The sequence below is a fragment of the Anopheles darlingi genome, chromosome 3 (assembly GCF_943734745.1).
Source record: "Anopheles darlingi chromosome 3, idAnoDarlMG_H_01, whole genome shotgun sequence".
Classification (NCBI taxonomy): Eukaryota; Metazoa; Arthropoda; class Insecta; order Diptera; family Culicidae; genus Anopheles; species Anopheles darlingi.
In genome coordinates, this window is record NC_064875.1 from 48,520,063 (window position 1) to 48,537,270 (window position 17,208).

At 46.9% G+C, this 17,208-nt stretch overlaps 1 protein-coding gene across 1 annotated transcript in view; it reads right to left on the reverse strand.

Annotated features, from left to right (window-relative positions):
• Window positions 1-17,208, reverse strand: part of LOC125956537 (uncharacterized) — a 92,596-nt gene that overhangs the window by 44,485 nt on the left and 30,903 nt on the right. Inside the window, exons 2-3 of the mRNA XM_049688528.1 lie at window positions 7,270-7,459; window positions 4,526-4,662 (exon numbers count right to left, since the gene is read on the reverse strand). Of these exons, the coding sequence (XP_049544485.1) occupies window positions 4,526-4,662; window positions 7,270-7,459 (327 nt within the window). The remainder of the gene's footprint in view (window positions 1-4,525; window positions 4,663-7,269; window positions 7,460-17,208) is intronic.

A 17,208-nucleotide genomic window follows, 5' to 3' on the forward strand; every position in this document is an offset into this window, starting at 1 on the left:
CGGCGGTCCGGTTTTCCGGCGGGTACCTCCGAACGCACATTCAGCAGGTTCAGTTCGTTAGCACGTCAGGAATTGGGTGGATCACTGGGCGATAAATGGTCGGAATTTAGGAACCTGGGCAACGGGACGACAGGGGAAAAGGGAACAGCAAACATACTCGAGAAGAATGAAGCAAGACAAAAATTGTTACTCCCGAGACTATACAAACCAAACCGAGAGACCACCGCGGCCACCTAATGCCGACCGAAGAACAAACAGAGGCTACGGGCTCGCAGCCTGGCACTTGGCAATACGAACTCCCGGTCTCCCGAAAACAATGGTAAAAACGGGGCCACAGTAGGCCATGGAGTCGGTATTACAATCGTCGAAACAACAAAAGAAGAGAATCCAGGCCACAGTCACTGTTCTGCCTCGAGCTGTTCTCAAGTGCCGCGAGAAGGCATCAGAGAGCGTGGAAGGGAAGAGAACACACACACACACACACACACACACACACACACACAAGGGCACACGGACACACGGAAACACGAGATGCGACACGTTTCCACGTCTTGAGCCGCGTGCGGGCATTAATAATAACGCCCCAGTGTCCAGCACTGTTGTTGTTTGGGTTTGGGTAATGGCAACCGTTGGAATTACTACCACTATCAAACCGGCCACTTCCTTCCGGGGACCCGGTTCAATTCTTCCACCACCTTCACCCATTCCGGGCGTTTGGTCCAAGTCCAAGTAGTCCGGTTCGAAGTGGCAGGAGGTATAATTAATTAAACGCAGAAGAAGCGAAAGTGTTTGCTCGCGTGCCAACGCAACGCAACCGAACGACTGGCCAGGAAGACGACGAACGGACTCGAGGAGGAGGTCACGTTCTGCTGTCAGCAGGGTTAAAGCGGGTGTTTAGCACGACGGTGGTGGACGATGGGACGGGATTGGGGTGTCAGAGGCCGAAAGTGACTCTGATTAATGAGCGAACTACGAGCTGCAAACTCCAAGCCAACCACTCCAACCCCCGGGGCCAATCAGCTCGATCCGGATTCGACGACGACGACAACGACAACGACAACGACGGCGAGTCCTCCACTCAAGAGGCGTCCGACCAAAGGGCTGGGGAACGACCTTCGCATAGTTGCCGATGATGTAACACAACATTCCACAACAGGCCGGGGCTGCCCGCCAGCGCCAGCGCCAGCCAGTGTGTAAATAGCTCCGGGGGGGCCCGATGTCACCGATTGTTGATGTTTGTTGCCGTTTGCCGGTGTGACATTGCGTGATAGTGAGTGTAAGTGTGCCGCAGCAGTAATTGTTGATTGGAGCGATCCACGAACGACCACCGGGTTCCCGGGGACACTCCACTCAGGGTGCTCGAGTGACAGAGGGAAAGAAAATATTTATCACAGTGATATCCACTGATTGCGTCGTGGACTGGGAAGGAGAGGGATGATGCTTAGCGCTAATGAGCAGTGCACACGTTTCGCCAGCTAATTAGGTAAATTTAGATTAATACATCTATATGGCAGCTAATAATTTGGCAGCCCTTGGACTGGGTGACTGGCTCGCTGTTTCCGGTGCAGAGGTACAGGTAAACGAACGAAGGAAAATGCTGGTCGCCCCACCTTGGTAGGTGATTGATTGAAGCATCAAGGGCCGTGATTCCGAGATTAAGGTAAAGCGATGTAAATGATGGTGCTGGGAAGCATTTCATCCTGAGACAGTCGTTCATTGTTCAAGCAATCGATTAGCAATGATAATTTGTAGATTGTTTTAGGAGATTAATATGCAGATCGGTCACTTGAGTATGCTGCTTTTCTCTGCTTTCATTACTTGCAAGTATCTTTTGCGATTTGCAACGAGGTACTACCCTTTAAATAAAGAAAAACATAATTTCGAAATGTTTGGTCAAAATTCTTGACCACGAAATACAGGAAAAGCTGAGATTGAGAAAATGAATGTACACCACAATTCAGCATTCGGTTTGTCTGGCTAGTTACATGTTAGTTGGTTACCTATAGCTTGTAGAAGGATCGATTACTTATACCGTTTCAGAAATTTTCAAATTTCAAATATTTTTCTCTGCTTTGCTACAAACGTCAATCGCCTCTAATTCTCGTTAGTATTTCGATTTCTTTTACACATCGTCGTTCTAAGCATTGTTCTATCTATTTAATATAGGTTTCAATTTATTGTTTCATTCACATTCGTCATTGGATTTCCGTTTTTAATTGAATGTAATATCGAATTTAAGTTTACCATGTTTAACATAGTGAGCTGTGAGAATATCTAATGAATAGTCAATTTTGAGCAAAATCATGTCTTATTTCGGCTTTACTTATTTCATTCATTCAAACATACTCTTCGATATTATCTTTATGTATTGCTTTTGCACAAACTCCTCCGATACTTCAGTTTAGAGACTGATTTAACACTTTTGAAATAAACTGATAATGAATTACGAACTGAAACGTCTCTTCTGCACCAACATTTAAGCATAAACTGGTTCAAATTCTTATTAAACAATGTACTTATGTATCACATAAAAGAGATTATCAAACGTTGTCAATTGAAATGTCAAGTGCTAACCACTTTATCAGATCAAGTGGGTGAAGATCAGATAACGTTCTAGATATTTAAATTGATGAATGAGAGATTAGATAATCGTTCCTAGATTTGCTTTTCAAATTACCTAACACATTATCAATTCCTGTAGCTATTTAGCTAATCATATCGCAGAAAGCAGGCAAGTAAGTGATGCTTCTCTGCAGAACAGACATTGATAAATCACTCAGAAAAGTACTAACTGTATAGCGACTGGGGAAAAAAAAGCTTAACCTATCTGTTAACAATTTCGACATTGAAATTGTTTAACACCTTCCCTGAAATGCACCGCGCAACACCAGCAACTATCCCAAGAATGCGCACGAACACGCACAGCCGCACCGAACATGCGATCGATCGCAACACACAAAGCTATTTCATTAAGTGTGGCCACGCATAGTTCTCAACTATGCCACGCTTTACGCGCATCCCACACCACTGATTAGCAATTGAAATGCTCCATTCATCGGTTCCCCGAAATTTACATTTCATTGCACGAACTGGCAAATGCCTCCTGATGAACCGATGCCGCCATCAGCTCGGAACCGCGGATCGTTTCACATTCCGATAACGAGCGCTCTCCTCCTCCAGCCTCACCTCCCGATTCCTCTTCAACCGACGAATCGTTCATCATCAAACTGAAAGCGAATGCGCGGTGCCGGCACTGCACCCGGGCTAGGGGTGGGGCATCGTCTTTTGCCCGAAAACTTTCCGGAACCAGTCAACAACCCGCCTTCGAAGAGTGGCGGGCGAAGAACAATCAACGACAAATATTCTCGCGTTTCGTCTCAAAAGGGAAGGGGAAAGAGAGGGAGGGGGGAGAGGTGCTCTCCGCCCTTCACTTCGCGGTCTAATCCCTCAACCAACGGTGGACATGAAAGAAAGTTGAGTCCTGGAAGGCAAGTTCCCCTCTCTCTCTCTTATGCTCTCCTTCCTTCCTTTTGTTGGAAAGTCGGACTGCATTTAGAATTTCGCATTTGCCGCAATGCTGAAAAGGGAGGGATTTTCCCATCAGCATCCCTGACCGGTGCCTCTCCGCCATGGGCAGCCTTCAGGCAAGCAACGCAAGACCAAATCTTCATTACGGTTTGTGCCTCGCACTAACACACACACACACGGGGGCGATGCCAGAGGAAAACCGCTTTCATCTGCTGTTTGTTTAACGCTGGGCCGGATCTTTTGCCTTTTGTGCTCCCGCACTTTCGCTCACCGACTATTCGCTTCGCGGTGAAAGCCAAAAATGGGAAGAGAAGAAAGAAAGAGAAAGGCACACACACACACCGGCCCGCACGAGGAGGCCGGAAGTAAAAGCAATCTTCCACAGCAAAGTCTCGCACTCCCGAAGCAAACGAGTCGCCGAAAAGTCAGCGCTCCAGAGCCTTCCAGAGGCCGAAGCAGAGTTTGTCTGGGATGAAAGGAAAGCTTTCCAGCCTTATCCAAGGCCCATGGCGTTGACGCAGCGACCGACTACCGATCGACTACCGACTACCGACTACCGATATCGTTATTAGTTTCGAATCAATCTTACTTCGCTGACGGAGGTGGGCGTTCCGTCAATATCTTCTTCAATCGATGCTCATCAATCGATGAAGCGAGTGCTGTCAAAGCCGCTGCGCTTGCTCGCTCGTTCGTTCCCGCTTAAACGTTTTCATTTCACGGAGCAACCACGGCGGGTATGGAGAAGGAGCGCAAATCAATTACAGCTTCTCAAACTGATGAACCGTTGAAAGCCGTCACGGAACACACACATGAAGAAATTTGAAGCTTTCTCAGACGAATAGCAGTTTGTTCGGTTTGTTCAATTAAACACAAATGTCGAAAAGTCGATTTCGAAAGTGGAAACTGTGAATATGTTAGTCGTGGGTCGTCCAGAAGTCGTGTTGTGTGTCGTGGGAATTGCGCTTGTTGCTGCTGCCTGCGTGTGGGTGTCACTTACCTGTACAATGTCGCCCTGCTCGTGACCGGAAGCGGTAAACGTTAGGTGGCAGAGAAACGGTAGCCGGTTCCACTGTGGCGGTGGTACGGTTAGCGTGTACGTACGCCCAATGTCCCCGTAGTACGTCCGGTTGCAAACTGGTAAGCAGTAAATCGTTGAAAACAGAGAAAGAGAAAGAAAAGCGCGCGTTAGTGGAGAAAGATTTTTTTTAAACCTTCCGAAGTAAAATAGTGAACAAAATCCAAACCTATTTTTAAAACCTGAGCAAAAGCGATGGTCCAGTGGCCCCGGCGGAGAATAGAAGGTCACCAGCGCGCCGAGTTAGTAAACCGATGGAGGCGCCTAGTCGCTCTTACGGCAACAGCGAGCAAAAGGGCGACACACCATTTAATTTAATTCCGTTAAATAAATGGCAGAGGGCAGGCAGTGTTACCACCTTAGAGGCCACACCTTACGGGTGACCAAAGTAGTTTACCCGGGGGGAGGTTTTTCTGTTTTTTAACAACCGGTCGTTTGTACCGAACAGAACCGAAAGGGAGCATAACTTCTTTCCTTGGAGGTGTAAATTAATTAATGACCTTCGGGGCCACCGGTACCGGCAAATGGCCAGCCAGCCAGCCAGCCGGCAGTAGTCGCTGTGCTTGGTGTGTTCTTTTGTTTTACTTTCTTCGAACGATAGTTTTTGCATCGTTCTGTGCATTTCTTTTGTTGACTGCTAGGAATTTAAATTCCTGCTGCTTTTTACAACTACGTTCAATTCGAATTCGGTTTCTACGTTCAATTCGAAAGGAATCTGATAAACAAAATCGAAAGCACACCTTCCAAAAACAGCTCCCTTTAGCCACAGGGAAAGGTGATGGCAATAATAATGTTGTTGTATCTCTGTTCTGTTCGTTGAGGAGCCTCCAACATGAAATGTAATTTAACATAATAGAGCGATTGCGTAACCACATCATAATCCTACGCACGGCATTCACAACCACCGACCGTATCGGATCCGATGCGATACAGCGGAAAGCTCATGAAGCCTCTCCTTAGCACAGCTGCTCCTCCGTTTTTGCTCACGGAGGTACGGGAGGTACGTTTCGTTTCGTTCTTCCCAAAAACCGCCAAAGAAATGAATGACAAAAGCCACCGGTTTCCTCTCTGTACCGTACCGTACCGTACCGTGCCGTGTCTCTCGCGCTGCTAAATCAGCTCGCATCGCAGATGCTTACATTTTCATCACCATTCGCTACCGTGCTGCGGCACAAACTGTGTCATCTGTCCATGTTTGCCTTTCGCGTGCACGTTCGAGAGCCGCTTGTTCCACTTTGTTCCGAAAACGTAAAAAACAAACGCCCCAAAAAATGGCCTTTTGGGCAGAAAGAAACACATCAGCAGCAGCGACGGCACCGGCAGCAGCAGCAGCAGCAGCAGAAACAGATAAAAGATAAATAACAGTACATCATCCGAGCAAAAGGGATGTTTTTACATTTTGCGCTTGTCTTGTGTCGCTGCTGCTGGTGCTGGTGGTGGTGGTGGTGGTGAAAAGGCAGATTGTCATTTTCCTTGCGTTCGTTCGTGAAGGCAGGCCGGTAGGCATTGGCACATTGGGTGTAGGGCAGTGGAAGCATAGGCAAACTCCAGCGCACCGGAACCAGAAACCCCAAAGGCTCAAGTTTGTTCGGTGCTCGAAATCGTTGCCAAAAATGTTCCTCGTTGACTTTGTGTCACGGTGGTGGTGGAAAGGAGTGAGAAAAGTGGAACTGAAATGGAAATAATAAAAGAAGATGTACTTGCCGCTCGAAAGCACGAAGGCACGAGGCACAATCTTCGCTTTTACATGAACCTAGATCACGAAGAAGCAAGCAAAGGCACAGTTACCATACTTCCATGCCGATCGGTCCGGTAGCACCGGAGATCAGAAAAAGGGGGGACCAACGGTACAAACAACGTACCGGCGTAAATCAGGGTTCTCTCAAACACACACACACACGCTCCGTGCGCGCGGTTGTCTCAGAGGAAATATTATTTTTTCTTACTCAAACACCGACCCGATCCGACAGTGGAAAGAGAGAGAGTAATTGAGTTAAAGGGGAAGGCCCCCGCCCTGTGTCTTCTGCTCCTTTTCCTACTGCCCACAGGTGCGGGATGATGGGGAAAAAAGGGAGAAAACGAAGAGAACAACCATTTAGCGCATGACGAGCTACACCTGGGTGCCGGGTGATCCGTGATTGGCCACGATGGCCAAGGCTGTGAGCTTATTTAATTAAATCGACAAACATCCAAACACAGATACAACGAGTCCCAAGTTGGACAACCCGGCCAGGATGCCAGGGCCAGGGATGAAGGGTGAAGAACGAAAATGAATATATTAAAATAATTTCATTTTCCATCACTCACACACGCACACACACACACCGCTCTAGCACTTCGGGCGATGCTACGGATTGACAAACGCCAACAGCATCACTCTAAATCCTCATGTCAGTTACTGTCCTTAGAGTGAACGTGTCACTAAATATCCGATTTTTTTTCCCGATATTAAATAACAACAAATTGCGCGAACACGTACGAGCATGCTTTTTTTTAAAGCAGTTAATTACAAACTACCAATAGTGTTTGTAGCAAGCGGTTTCATAATTCCCTAGATTCAATTACAAACGTATCCGGAGTTTGAGGAAATGATCGAAAAAAGAAAACGTGGAAAGTGTAACTCCTCCAACATTTATCATAATTGATTGAATGAGCTGATGACCTACCGGTGCACATTTTGGGCTCGTCGCTACCATCGCCACAATCTTCCCGTCCGTCGCAGTACTTGTCGAGCGGTACGCAGCTCGCTCCACCCCGGCACGGATACTCCGAGATCTTGCAGGCGTGGCACACGCCCACCAGCACCATCGCCGCCAGCCCTGCCAGCACCATCAATTGTATTGCTTTCGGGAGCATCTGAAAGGAAGGAAGAGATGTAAAAATGGTGTAAATGAAATTGATATGAGATTGATTTGATTAACAAAACGGCTCAAAGATACGTTAAGTTTAGAACGTTCTATCTCCTTAATGCTTTAAGACTGTTTTAACATGTCAACCACATAATGTCATTTTTAAGCTACTCGAGCATCTCGTTTGAACCCAAAAAAGGGGGGCGAAGGAGAAAGGAGGGACATACCACCCCGAACGAATGTGTGCCGACGGGTGGCCCTAATTAGGCAAAGCAACATAACATCGGACCCTAAACTAACAAACGTTGCTGCTGCTGCTGCTGTTGCTATTGCCGTTGTTGCTGATTGAGCTCCACATGCTCTGGCACGCAATTTGACTCTAAAATTTAGCTACGAAAACATCATCTCACCCTTTCACCGGCACGTGTATGCTGATGACGATGATGAGGACGGTGTTGATAAGCACCATCCGTGCACATTGGAAGGAAAGGGGCTGCAGCACCAGCAACATAGCAGGGAGTTTAATTCCCCTATTTACTGGGTTGTTTACCGTGCGTTTGATCGTCCAAATAAAACGACCGCTCTCGGTGCAGAATTTGATTATAGATTCTAATTATCTTCGCTGGCGGATCGCATTTTTGTTTGGCTATACAGTATATTGACCGGGGTTGTTGCTCTTGCTGTTGATGTTGTTGTTGTTGTTGTTGATAATGGTGTTGCAAAGGTGGCAATGCGTATGCACATGCGCCCTAAACATCCTAGCAGCTGATAATTATGTTTTCGCTTGTGCTGCACCAGCATCGCATCGAAAGGACAATAGTTGAGACCACACCCTCGGACCGCCTCGCGATCCTTTCCGTTGGTCTCAGCTCAGCTTTCGGGATTGGTGCTGGTACGAGCGGTGAAGGTGATGGCACGGTGTGTCATCAACAGGGAGCAGGGCAGCAAAGCTCGGTCGGATAAACAAGGCTTTCATTAAAATATAAATCCATCAAATAATGCACAAAATTAATGATGTCCACGGCAACACTATCGATGCGGAAGCATTAGCCCCTCGGATCGTGACATAAACCAACGGGAAAGCGACAACTAGCGAGTGAAAGAGAGAGAGAGAGAGATGCAACGTGAATAGTGTCGGTATGTGTGTGTGTGTGTGTGGCTGGCTTTGCTAGCGGAAGTGGTGAGTAGTTATAAATTTTCCGGAAGTGCATAAAGCCAATACAAAACCGCTCACGGCCGCTGACTTGGATCAATGCGGTGTGCTCGGTGCGTTAAGCATGTCATGAAATTAGCCAAACTCCACCATGGCAACGGATCGTGGATGCACGATGCGCACTACACAACACAATGCCCCGACAAGCATACGGAGGAATGACAGGAGGACTTCAGCACCGGGTTGCTGAGAGTTGCTGGAACAACTGCAACACCGGCTGCTACTGCTGCTGCTGCTTTGAACTTTTGCACCGCATGCTGATGGCCAAACGGTTGGACTAACGGTGGGTTCGGTCTCTTGTGGCCTCCGTATATTGGTTAATTAAAAGTTAAGCCTTCGACGCTAGCCACCGACCGAACCAACTGCTGCTACTACAGCTCTCTCTCTCTCTCTAATCTACCTGGAATGCCTGATGGCCAACTGCACGGACTGTTTTAGCTCTGGCGGTTTGTTAGAGACAGTTTTTCAATTGTAAGAAAACTCGGTTAATAATGCAGCCCATACCATGGATGCACGGAGCTAGCGCACGTGCTACAAACGGGTGACGTAGCGTGATGTTGTCTTAGCTAAGAGGATTGAGGCTGGAATAAACATAAACTTTTCATTCATTCATGTGTTGGCGCTTGTGGTTTATTTTCGGTTTAATGATTTTCATTTTGTTCTCAGCTGTTGGAAGGGATTATTAAAACAGGTTCTAATGGTATTCACACAACAAAGGTGCATCTGTTGCCACTGTCACTGATTTTTAATTAACAGTCCCACATTCAAGGTGTTGCTAGATTCAGTTTAAACTAAAACAAATCTTTTGATGGTTTACTGCATTTAATTTGCATTCCATCATAGGTACTAAATTGGACATGCGTGTTTGTGGAGGTTTATGTAGTACATGCATTTGGAAGTCTCTTGTCTCTTTAATAGTAATGGTTTGAACTTTGTGGCTATTAAAAACAGTGAGTTTATGGAACAGATGTTCGGAACAATTACCATCCTTCCGAATCGATTGTAAAGTGAACAAAGACGTGTCGGAAACTAAAAAAGCATTCGCTTTGTAATAGGAGTAGATTAATTGGATCATTTTTAATCTTTAAACAATATGATGATTTTGCTTCAAAAAACTTCTTCCCCAGGCCGATAGTAGGATTATTTTCGATCATTCAAAGCACTCGAGAACTTGATTTATGCAACAGTTTAGATTGTGCAAAACACGCGACAACATATGATGCAGTATGGTGAATAAACTACGAATACGAACGTATAATAAAAGTGCAAGCTTTTCAAATACTCAACACCCAGCACTTTTGTTATATTGGGCTTTGGAAACCCCTTGAAATGGCATGAATGTATGCAACCGTCTAACATTTAATAGAGTAAATTAATACACTTTTCTACGTAATATTTTCAAAATGTGGCAATTTGAAAAGCACTCACCACAAGCATAATCTAATCAGACTCATCTCGTTTCGGGTCCGTTAACCAAACCCCGGCGTAGCCCCGGGTGAAATGCAATTTTACCAGAATAATACATACATTGTTTCACCGGACACCGGACCGGGACCGTGCCGATAAAAGCAATAAAAATGGATGCCAACCTGCACCCCGTTCAACCCCCAAAAAACCCTGCCATAAATCTAATCAAAGCACATTCTAATAAAGCCATTAGGTCCGGTTCGTTCTCCAGCAGCCAAAAACCATCGCTAGCACTCCACCACAAACACACACGCGCGCTCCGAGAGTTACATACCTATGGTGAATCGGACGAGGTACCGAAATTACCCCAAATGATGGCCGTATGAGGCTAGTAAAACTCGTATTACATTCACAATTAGGCTCTCGCAGAAAGGGTGTGTGGGCTGGTGGGTTGGTGGCAAAGTTTCTGCATCCATTCCGGTATCCATATACCTGAGCGACCGACCGACGGCCGAAGCATGATAATGAAGGTTTTCGAGGAAGGGGGACGAAACGAAAGGACGAAAAGTTGGAGCATTTGTTGGATCATCACGGGGCGATCTGGCGATTGAAGTTTGCGGGCTGAGAGACTATCATATCCTAGTCAGTTTTCTCGTAGGCTTTTGGGGTGCAAACGATTCCACCCAAAAACAATGCCAGCTGCTGGTAGGTTAAAGCAATTTGATAACTTTCGCCACGGACATGATGTAAACAGAGACAAATGATTTTGCTCTTGGCTTCCAACAACCCACACAAGTATTGTTGTTCCCATCACCATCCAAAACACCAACAAATATGGTTTTAATATGCTCTCTCTCCAAGATCATCATCCATTCGGTGTCCATTCTTTTGACCAGAGCCAGAGGCAGAGCAACATAGCCCACGGTACCCAGGTACGGCCGAGCGCTCAAAGTTTGTCCGCAACAACTCCGGTCAGCCGCACTGTCACATACACAGTAAGCCACCACGAAGGACGAAAAGTCCGCTCACCGAAAAAGGGACACAAGGATCCCGGGTCCGGGCCGGTGGAGAGGACAAATTGTTTTTGCCCAGGTAAAGGGTCGGTCACGCTCCCTTTGATACACTTCTGACCGCAAGCCCCCACTCCCCGGTCTTTATTAGAAACAATAGGACCGACAATCGAGAATCGAGTAACTTTCCTTTGGGCCAAAGTTCTTCTCTCTCTCTCGCTGGTAAGATGAAAAATGATTTCAATGTTCCCCCCTTACGCTACTCCCCTTTTACTCGTAGTGTGTGTTATGAACCAAATACTAAGCCTTCCGGTGGGCGAGGGCCTAGTTTTGGTCGCTAATTGCGCACGCCTTGGCTAAAGTGTCCGATGCCGGGAATTCGGTATTTTGTACGGGAAATGGAACCGCGTTCCGGCCTGTAACGTCGCGTCGCGTCGCGTCTCGAGGAAACTCGCGGAAGAACAATAAAATAAAGAAGTTTTCTCGAAAAGCCTTCTCCGTGGCCGGGGCTTCACCGTCCACCGACCTCGCCTTTGATGGATCGATTTGGCATAATATCGGGCGTAATTTACATAAGGAATCAATTAGAAACTTTGTCCAGACGGCGACCAGGCCGACGACGACGACGAGGACGACGCACAGCTTGCGCCAGTGTCGTAAACTCATCATCAAACCTACCCGGTGTGGGCCGGGTGGTCCGGTGAGACCACCGCGGCCGCGTTCTTAAGAACCACCCCCCCCCCCCCCCGCTCCCCACGGGGTAGAAGTTTGCGCAAAATTACTTGGGTTTAGCACCGCGCTTCCTTTGAACGCGCACCACGAGAATACGAGAATAGCGCGCGAACGAACGAAGGAGTCGCCCGGAAGACTCCGGTCCGTGTCGTAACCGGAATGGCAGTCGCTTGGCCAGTCGCGAGATGTAGTGGGCGTGCGGTGGGCACCAAAGTTGAAATGATAAACCAACATCTGCACGGGAGATTCGGGTTCGCGCACGGGAGGCCGGGCTCTTCGTGAACCGTTCGTTGCGGGTGTTTCATTGCTCCAATATTAAATTGACCCAGTTTCTTTTATTTCACGCCGTTGTCCCGTGGCGCTACGGGCAACGGATGGTTTGAGCATAAATTTTATCATTGAAATTAGTTTAGTGGCCAAAGTTTCGCCGCGCATTGTCTTGGTGGAGCATTATTTGGGATCTTCCTAATGAGAGGCGCCACAGTTACGGACTGTTGCTAGGCTACGATGTTTTCTGAGTTCAGTGCTCGCTAGTTGTAGCGTAAGTGACTGAACTTGAACATATTAAACTGGAACATTATTTAAATTTAGTTTTTTTTAATTTCATCAACAAAATATTTTATCATCGAAGTCAAAGCATTTCCAAGGCAAGCAATAACTTTCTGTCATTTTTGTGGATCTTTGTGGAAAAATAGACAATTTCGGTGTCGAAAGAACCTGTTATCTTTTGAATCATTCCAATCAGAGCATTCATTATAAAATCAAACCGTTACTCATGCAACCCCCAAAAGAATTCTCGAACTGGTGTATTAGAATAGTTATTGTCTTATCTGACCGTTTTTGCAACCAATGCTTGTTTTAAATGCATCAATTATCATCGATAGTATTGTTAATCAACAGATTCATTAAAATTCAGCACCTGTAGCATCTTTTTATATCTCACCAAACACTAAACATAATTACAGCATTTGTATTTGCGTAAGAAGTAGTTGGATCGCCTTGCATTAACCAGACCTTTCTTCATTTGAAATTCATGAAAAAAGTTCAACAATTCTTTCAATCTTCCTTTGAATTCCTGTAGAATTCAAAATGATTTTTATTAAATCATTCCCGTGAATCGTTATGACAACTGCTGTTCGTTCAGCATTTAGCGTTTTAGTTAAATCTAATGTTTAGAACGAATTCAAATCAAGCTTCTGTTCTTTATCTTATCAATTCATCATCACATTTTGTGCTGTTCAGATAACTCTTAATCTATCGAGTCATCTACTGCCCATAAATTTTAAAATAAACCAAACCTGTACCAGCCTTACTGTGGCATAAATTACACATTTCAGGTATAAAATACAACATACGAAATCTTTCGGTAAATTTGTTCTTCGTTTTGAAACAATGAAAAATACATTCTTCTAAAAATCCCATGTTATCCTATAAAAAAAACTTAAAACTTTCAAAAGAATCGTAAATTATGCTGTTTACTTAGTAATATAATATTTTCAAAATATGCGATTCACCGTACCTGACGCAAAGTAAAATGTAATAATTTTACACTTATTTACTAACCTCATCAGTGTGAGAAAATGAAATCAAATTGCTGCAGTGCAATACTACCGGTACTATAAAAAATGAATCGTGTGCCACCAAAACTAGCGAAAAATGCATTATGCTTCCCGGTGTTAAAAAGGTGAATCGTCGCAGTGCATTTCATTTGCATATCCCTACTGCACACCGTCATTGAATATGGATTCCACTTCCACTGCGCTAATCGCACACAGTTCTACCACTTCAAATCAAATGCGTATGCAAGGTGCGTCGAAGGAGCAAACAGTAATCCCCGATCCGAATCCTTTTCCTGTAATTGGAAGCTTCTTATGTAAATAAGCGCCATTCGAATGGGCTACTAGATTCGTTGCCCGCTTTTCATGTCTCCTGTTCCTGTACGTTGTAGCCATGAGCTACGTCAGCACTACCAATGCAGTCATGCTAGTCTTGCCAGCAACTTGGTGTCTGGGAAACGGTGCAACACACACCTTCAGACTGGTGCTGCCGGCGCCGCCGTCGCGCCGCTCCTGAAGTGCCAACCATTCTCGCTGCAGCAAAAGGTGCGAGAACCACCGCGGGGTGAGAACGACCTCCCGATTCACGGAGCTCCATTTGTCCGGTGGTGGCGGCGGTGGCAACGACGAGTGCCAGCGGTCCCGGCGGCTACCGGGTAGACCATCATAAAATATTTCGCTCTGCTTACCCCTGTTAGCAGTGGCCGGATGGAAGGTACACGGGGGTAACACGATTATGCTCTTTCTGCGTTCTACATAGTCCTCCAACCAGTAGCAGCCAGACAGCGAGATGGCCACGGTGCGGACCGCATCGCCTAATTTTTACCACTCGGCCCGGCCCGGCCCGACTTGCATCCGTGTCCATCGTAGCCGGGCCCCTTTTGCCCGGGAGATAGATAAAGGTAGTTAACGGTGAAAGTGGCGCAGCAGCATACATTTGCGCGAACCCGTTCTGCTGGCCATAGCCACGAGCGCCATTGCCACCGCCCCCCCAAAAGACGGTGGAAGGAACCCAGCAAACCCATCGGCCCAAGGGTTTGCAGCACTACCAGCAACAGCAGCAGCAGCAGCTCGTTAAGCGGTTCGCTGCGGTGTGGCCTGCACGGTAGTAGTTGCCCTGTGACATTGGAGACATAATTTTATGCGCCCTTCTCCCGGGGGAAAGGTTGACATGAACCAACGACCGTAGCACCAAGACCCCTCCCCTCCCCCCTCCCCCTTCCCCAGGACATCCTCAGGATCACCGGGTACCATCATGTATGCACACAAACATCGTGAAAGCTGCCGGAAGCTGCCAGCTTGTGTGCTCGTGTGTCTGTGTGTGTGTGTGTGCTCCTCGGTACTCGAATGGTTCGAGAGCCGCGCGGACGCGACCAACCGCAGCATAAGGCGTTTTGACGATGCCCCTTTGCAGTAGCACCAGCTCATCCAGTGCTGATCCGCCCGGGCGCGACGTAGAGCGACTGTGCACGAGGAGAGCTTCGAGTGGAACGCTCGTTAAGGTCGCAATCATCCCGGGGGTTGCTGCAGCACACGGTGTGCCACGGGGCTACTACTGGTACTGCAACATCGTCAAACCACCAACCAGAGCATGATGTTGCTGCTGCTGCTGCTCCTGTGGCGTCAACGTCTTTTGGCAAACATCTTCGCCATGGCGACGCGCCGGTGCTGAGACTGCAGTTCAGTGTCTCTCTTTCACTGTCTCTGTCGGTGTGCTTGCGTGTGTGTGTGTGTGTGGTTTTAAGCAACGGACGTGCTCGGCGAGCTCGCCGAGGTAGTTCCATGGTGGTTCTTGGTTTTTATTTAATTTCTACGATAAATGATACAAGAAACCGGGGAGTGCGCAGCAGTTTGGAGGCTCCGCTGGCTCGTTCGCTTGCCCCGGTGCTTTATGCTTCTTCCTTTAAAACGCCCTCGCCGGAGGGTGTCGGATTTCAAAAAGAGGAAAAAAAAACCTCAAAAGAGATCCTTCACTTGGCGAAGGAAAAGACGAAAGAAAAGGTGGCCATGCTCTGAAGAGGGCAAGTGATTCCGATGGACACTATGGTACTGTAGGTACTGTACTTGGGTTACTTGGTTTTGAGAAGAAATCAGCCACAAGGACACACCGACCACTTCGACTGCGGGTGCACAAGGGGCCAAAAAATGACCAAAAAAAGGGCTCGCCAACGGTGACGATTTGGTGAGCGACTCGCCGCCCCGGTCACTACGGTACGATCCGCGCCAGACCGAAGGCGAATTTCTGCTGCTGCTGCTGCTGCTGCCTTTGTGCTCTCAGGGAGCTCCAGCACCAGCGCGGTGGAGTCCCGTGGATGAAACAATAATAATAAAAGTACATTGCACTTAACCATCATTTCTTTGGGTTTTATTACCGTGGCCACCGGTGGTTGCTTTTTCAACCCCCCTTTCCTCGACCAGGGGAAAGAAAAAGAGGAAGGAAAAACGTAACCGTTGGCCTTTTTGAGCCCCTCCAGCCATCCCGCGGTGCCCTGGTTGCCGTCGCAAAATCTGATGCCCTGGACGGTGCCGGTGGCGAACGATATCCCGTTCAATCTCGCTGCAAACAGCAAAGCGCCTTTTGTGCGACGCGCCATCCGCCATCCAGTGGCTGCTTGCCTTTCTTTGCCACTGGCCCTTTGCCGGACCCGGGTTGGCCTTTCTTCGGCCGGAAATATAGAGAAATAAAGATGAAAACTCCCACTAAAGCCCCACTGACCCCCAACCCATCTCGACTGGAATGCTCCACGAGCTAATAAATGGACCGCGCGAGCGCGCCCACGCTACTGGACCTGAAGCTGGCCACAAACCGGTAAACCACCGTTAACCGGAAGGGCCACTGCCACAATACATAGCTCACGAGCTTAAGCGCTCACCCGCTCACGGACCTTGTGCACGGGACGGGCGAGTTGATGGATGGAGAAATGAAGAAATTTTAAAAATGTGCTACCCGTTCCCGTACTGGCTGCTGCTGGCTGGTGGTGCCCGGGTGGTCGTGAAAATTAAGAGCCATTTCTCCGTGGCCGCAGCGATGCAGGAAGTTAATCATTGGTCCCGGTGAAACATTTTGCCGGATGTCAATGTTTTACGCTTTGTGGCTGGCCTCTTTTTATTTTTTCCGGGGTGGTCAGAAACTGTTCATTAGTAGCCCTTTTTTGTTTTTAGTTTCCGAGAAAGTATTACCCGGAGGACATGCCAATTATAAAATATTTTGAGATTAAGTTTTGTGTCGAATAGTTGGCGGGATTTGTGAGAGGCAAATGTTTATGTTTGAAACATGTTCATGTTTGCAAAAATGATATAATTCTTCTATTGAAGCAGAAGTTGGAATGTTTGAATGATAGCATAATTCAGAAGCATTACTAAAGTTATAAAGTATTGTTTAACAATAAGTTTAATGCCACTGTTGCACTACATACATCCGTTTTGGCGTATTTCCTATTACAAAGCGTGCAACCGATTAAGCAAAATCGAATAACCAAACAACACCATCACATTCTTTAAACGAGAGAAATCGAAAATTAAATCGACAAATTATTCATAGAAAAGGTCCATTTCTACATAACTAATTTAACAAGTTGGACGCCATTGCTTCTCCCTTTTTGCAGGCAAACTTTCTCTACATGCCAGGCCATTCGGAATGTAGGTGAGAATAAATTTGAGTTCATCAAATCAAAGCATCGCCCTTGAGAAACGGTAATGAGTGTGGAAATGAACCAATAGTTGATTGAATTTAATTCATAAATCCGTTATAATTAGTTTGGTAAGCCTAGTGACTTAAGTTCTCTCATCCTCCATTAAACTGCATATTCAAGATGAAGATGATGCTTCCTTTGCTTTG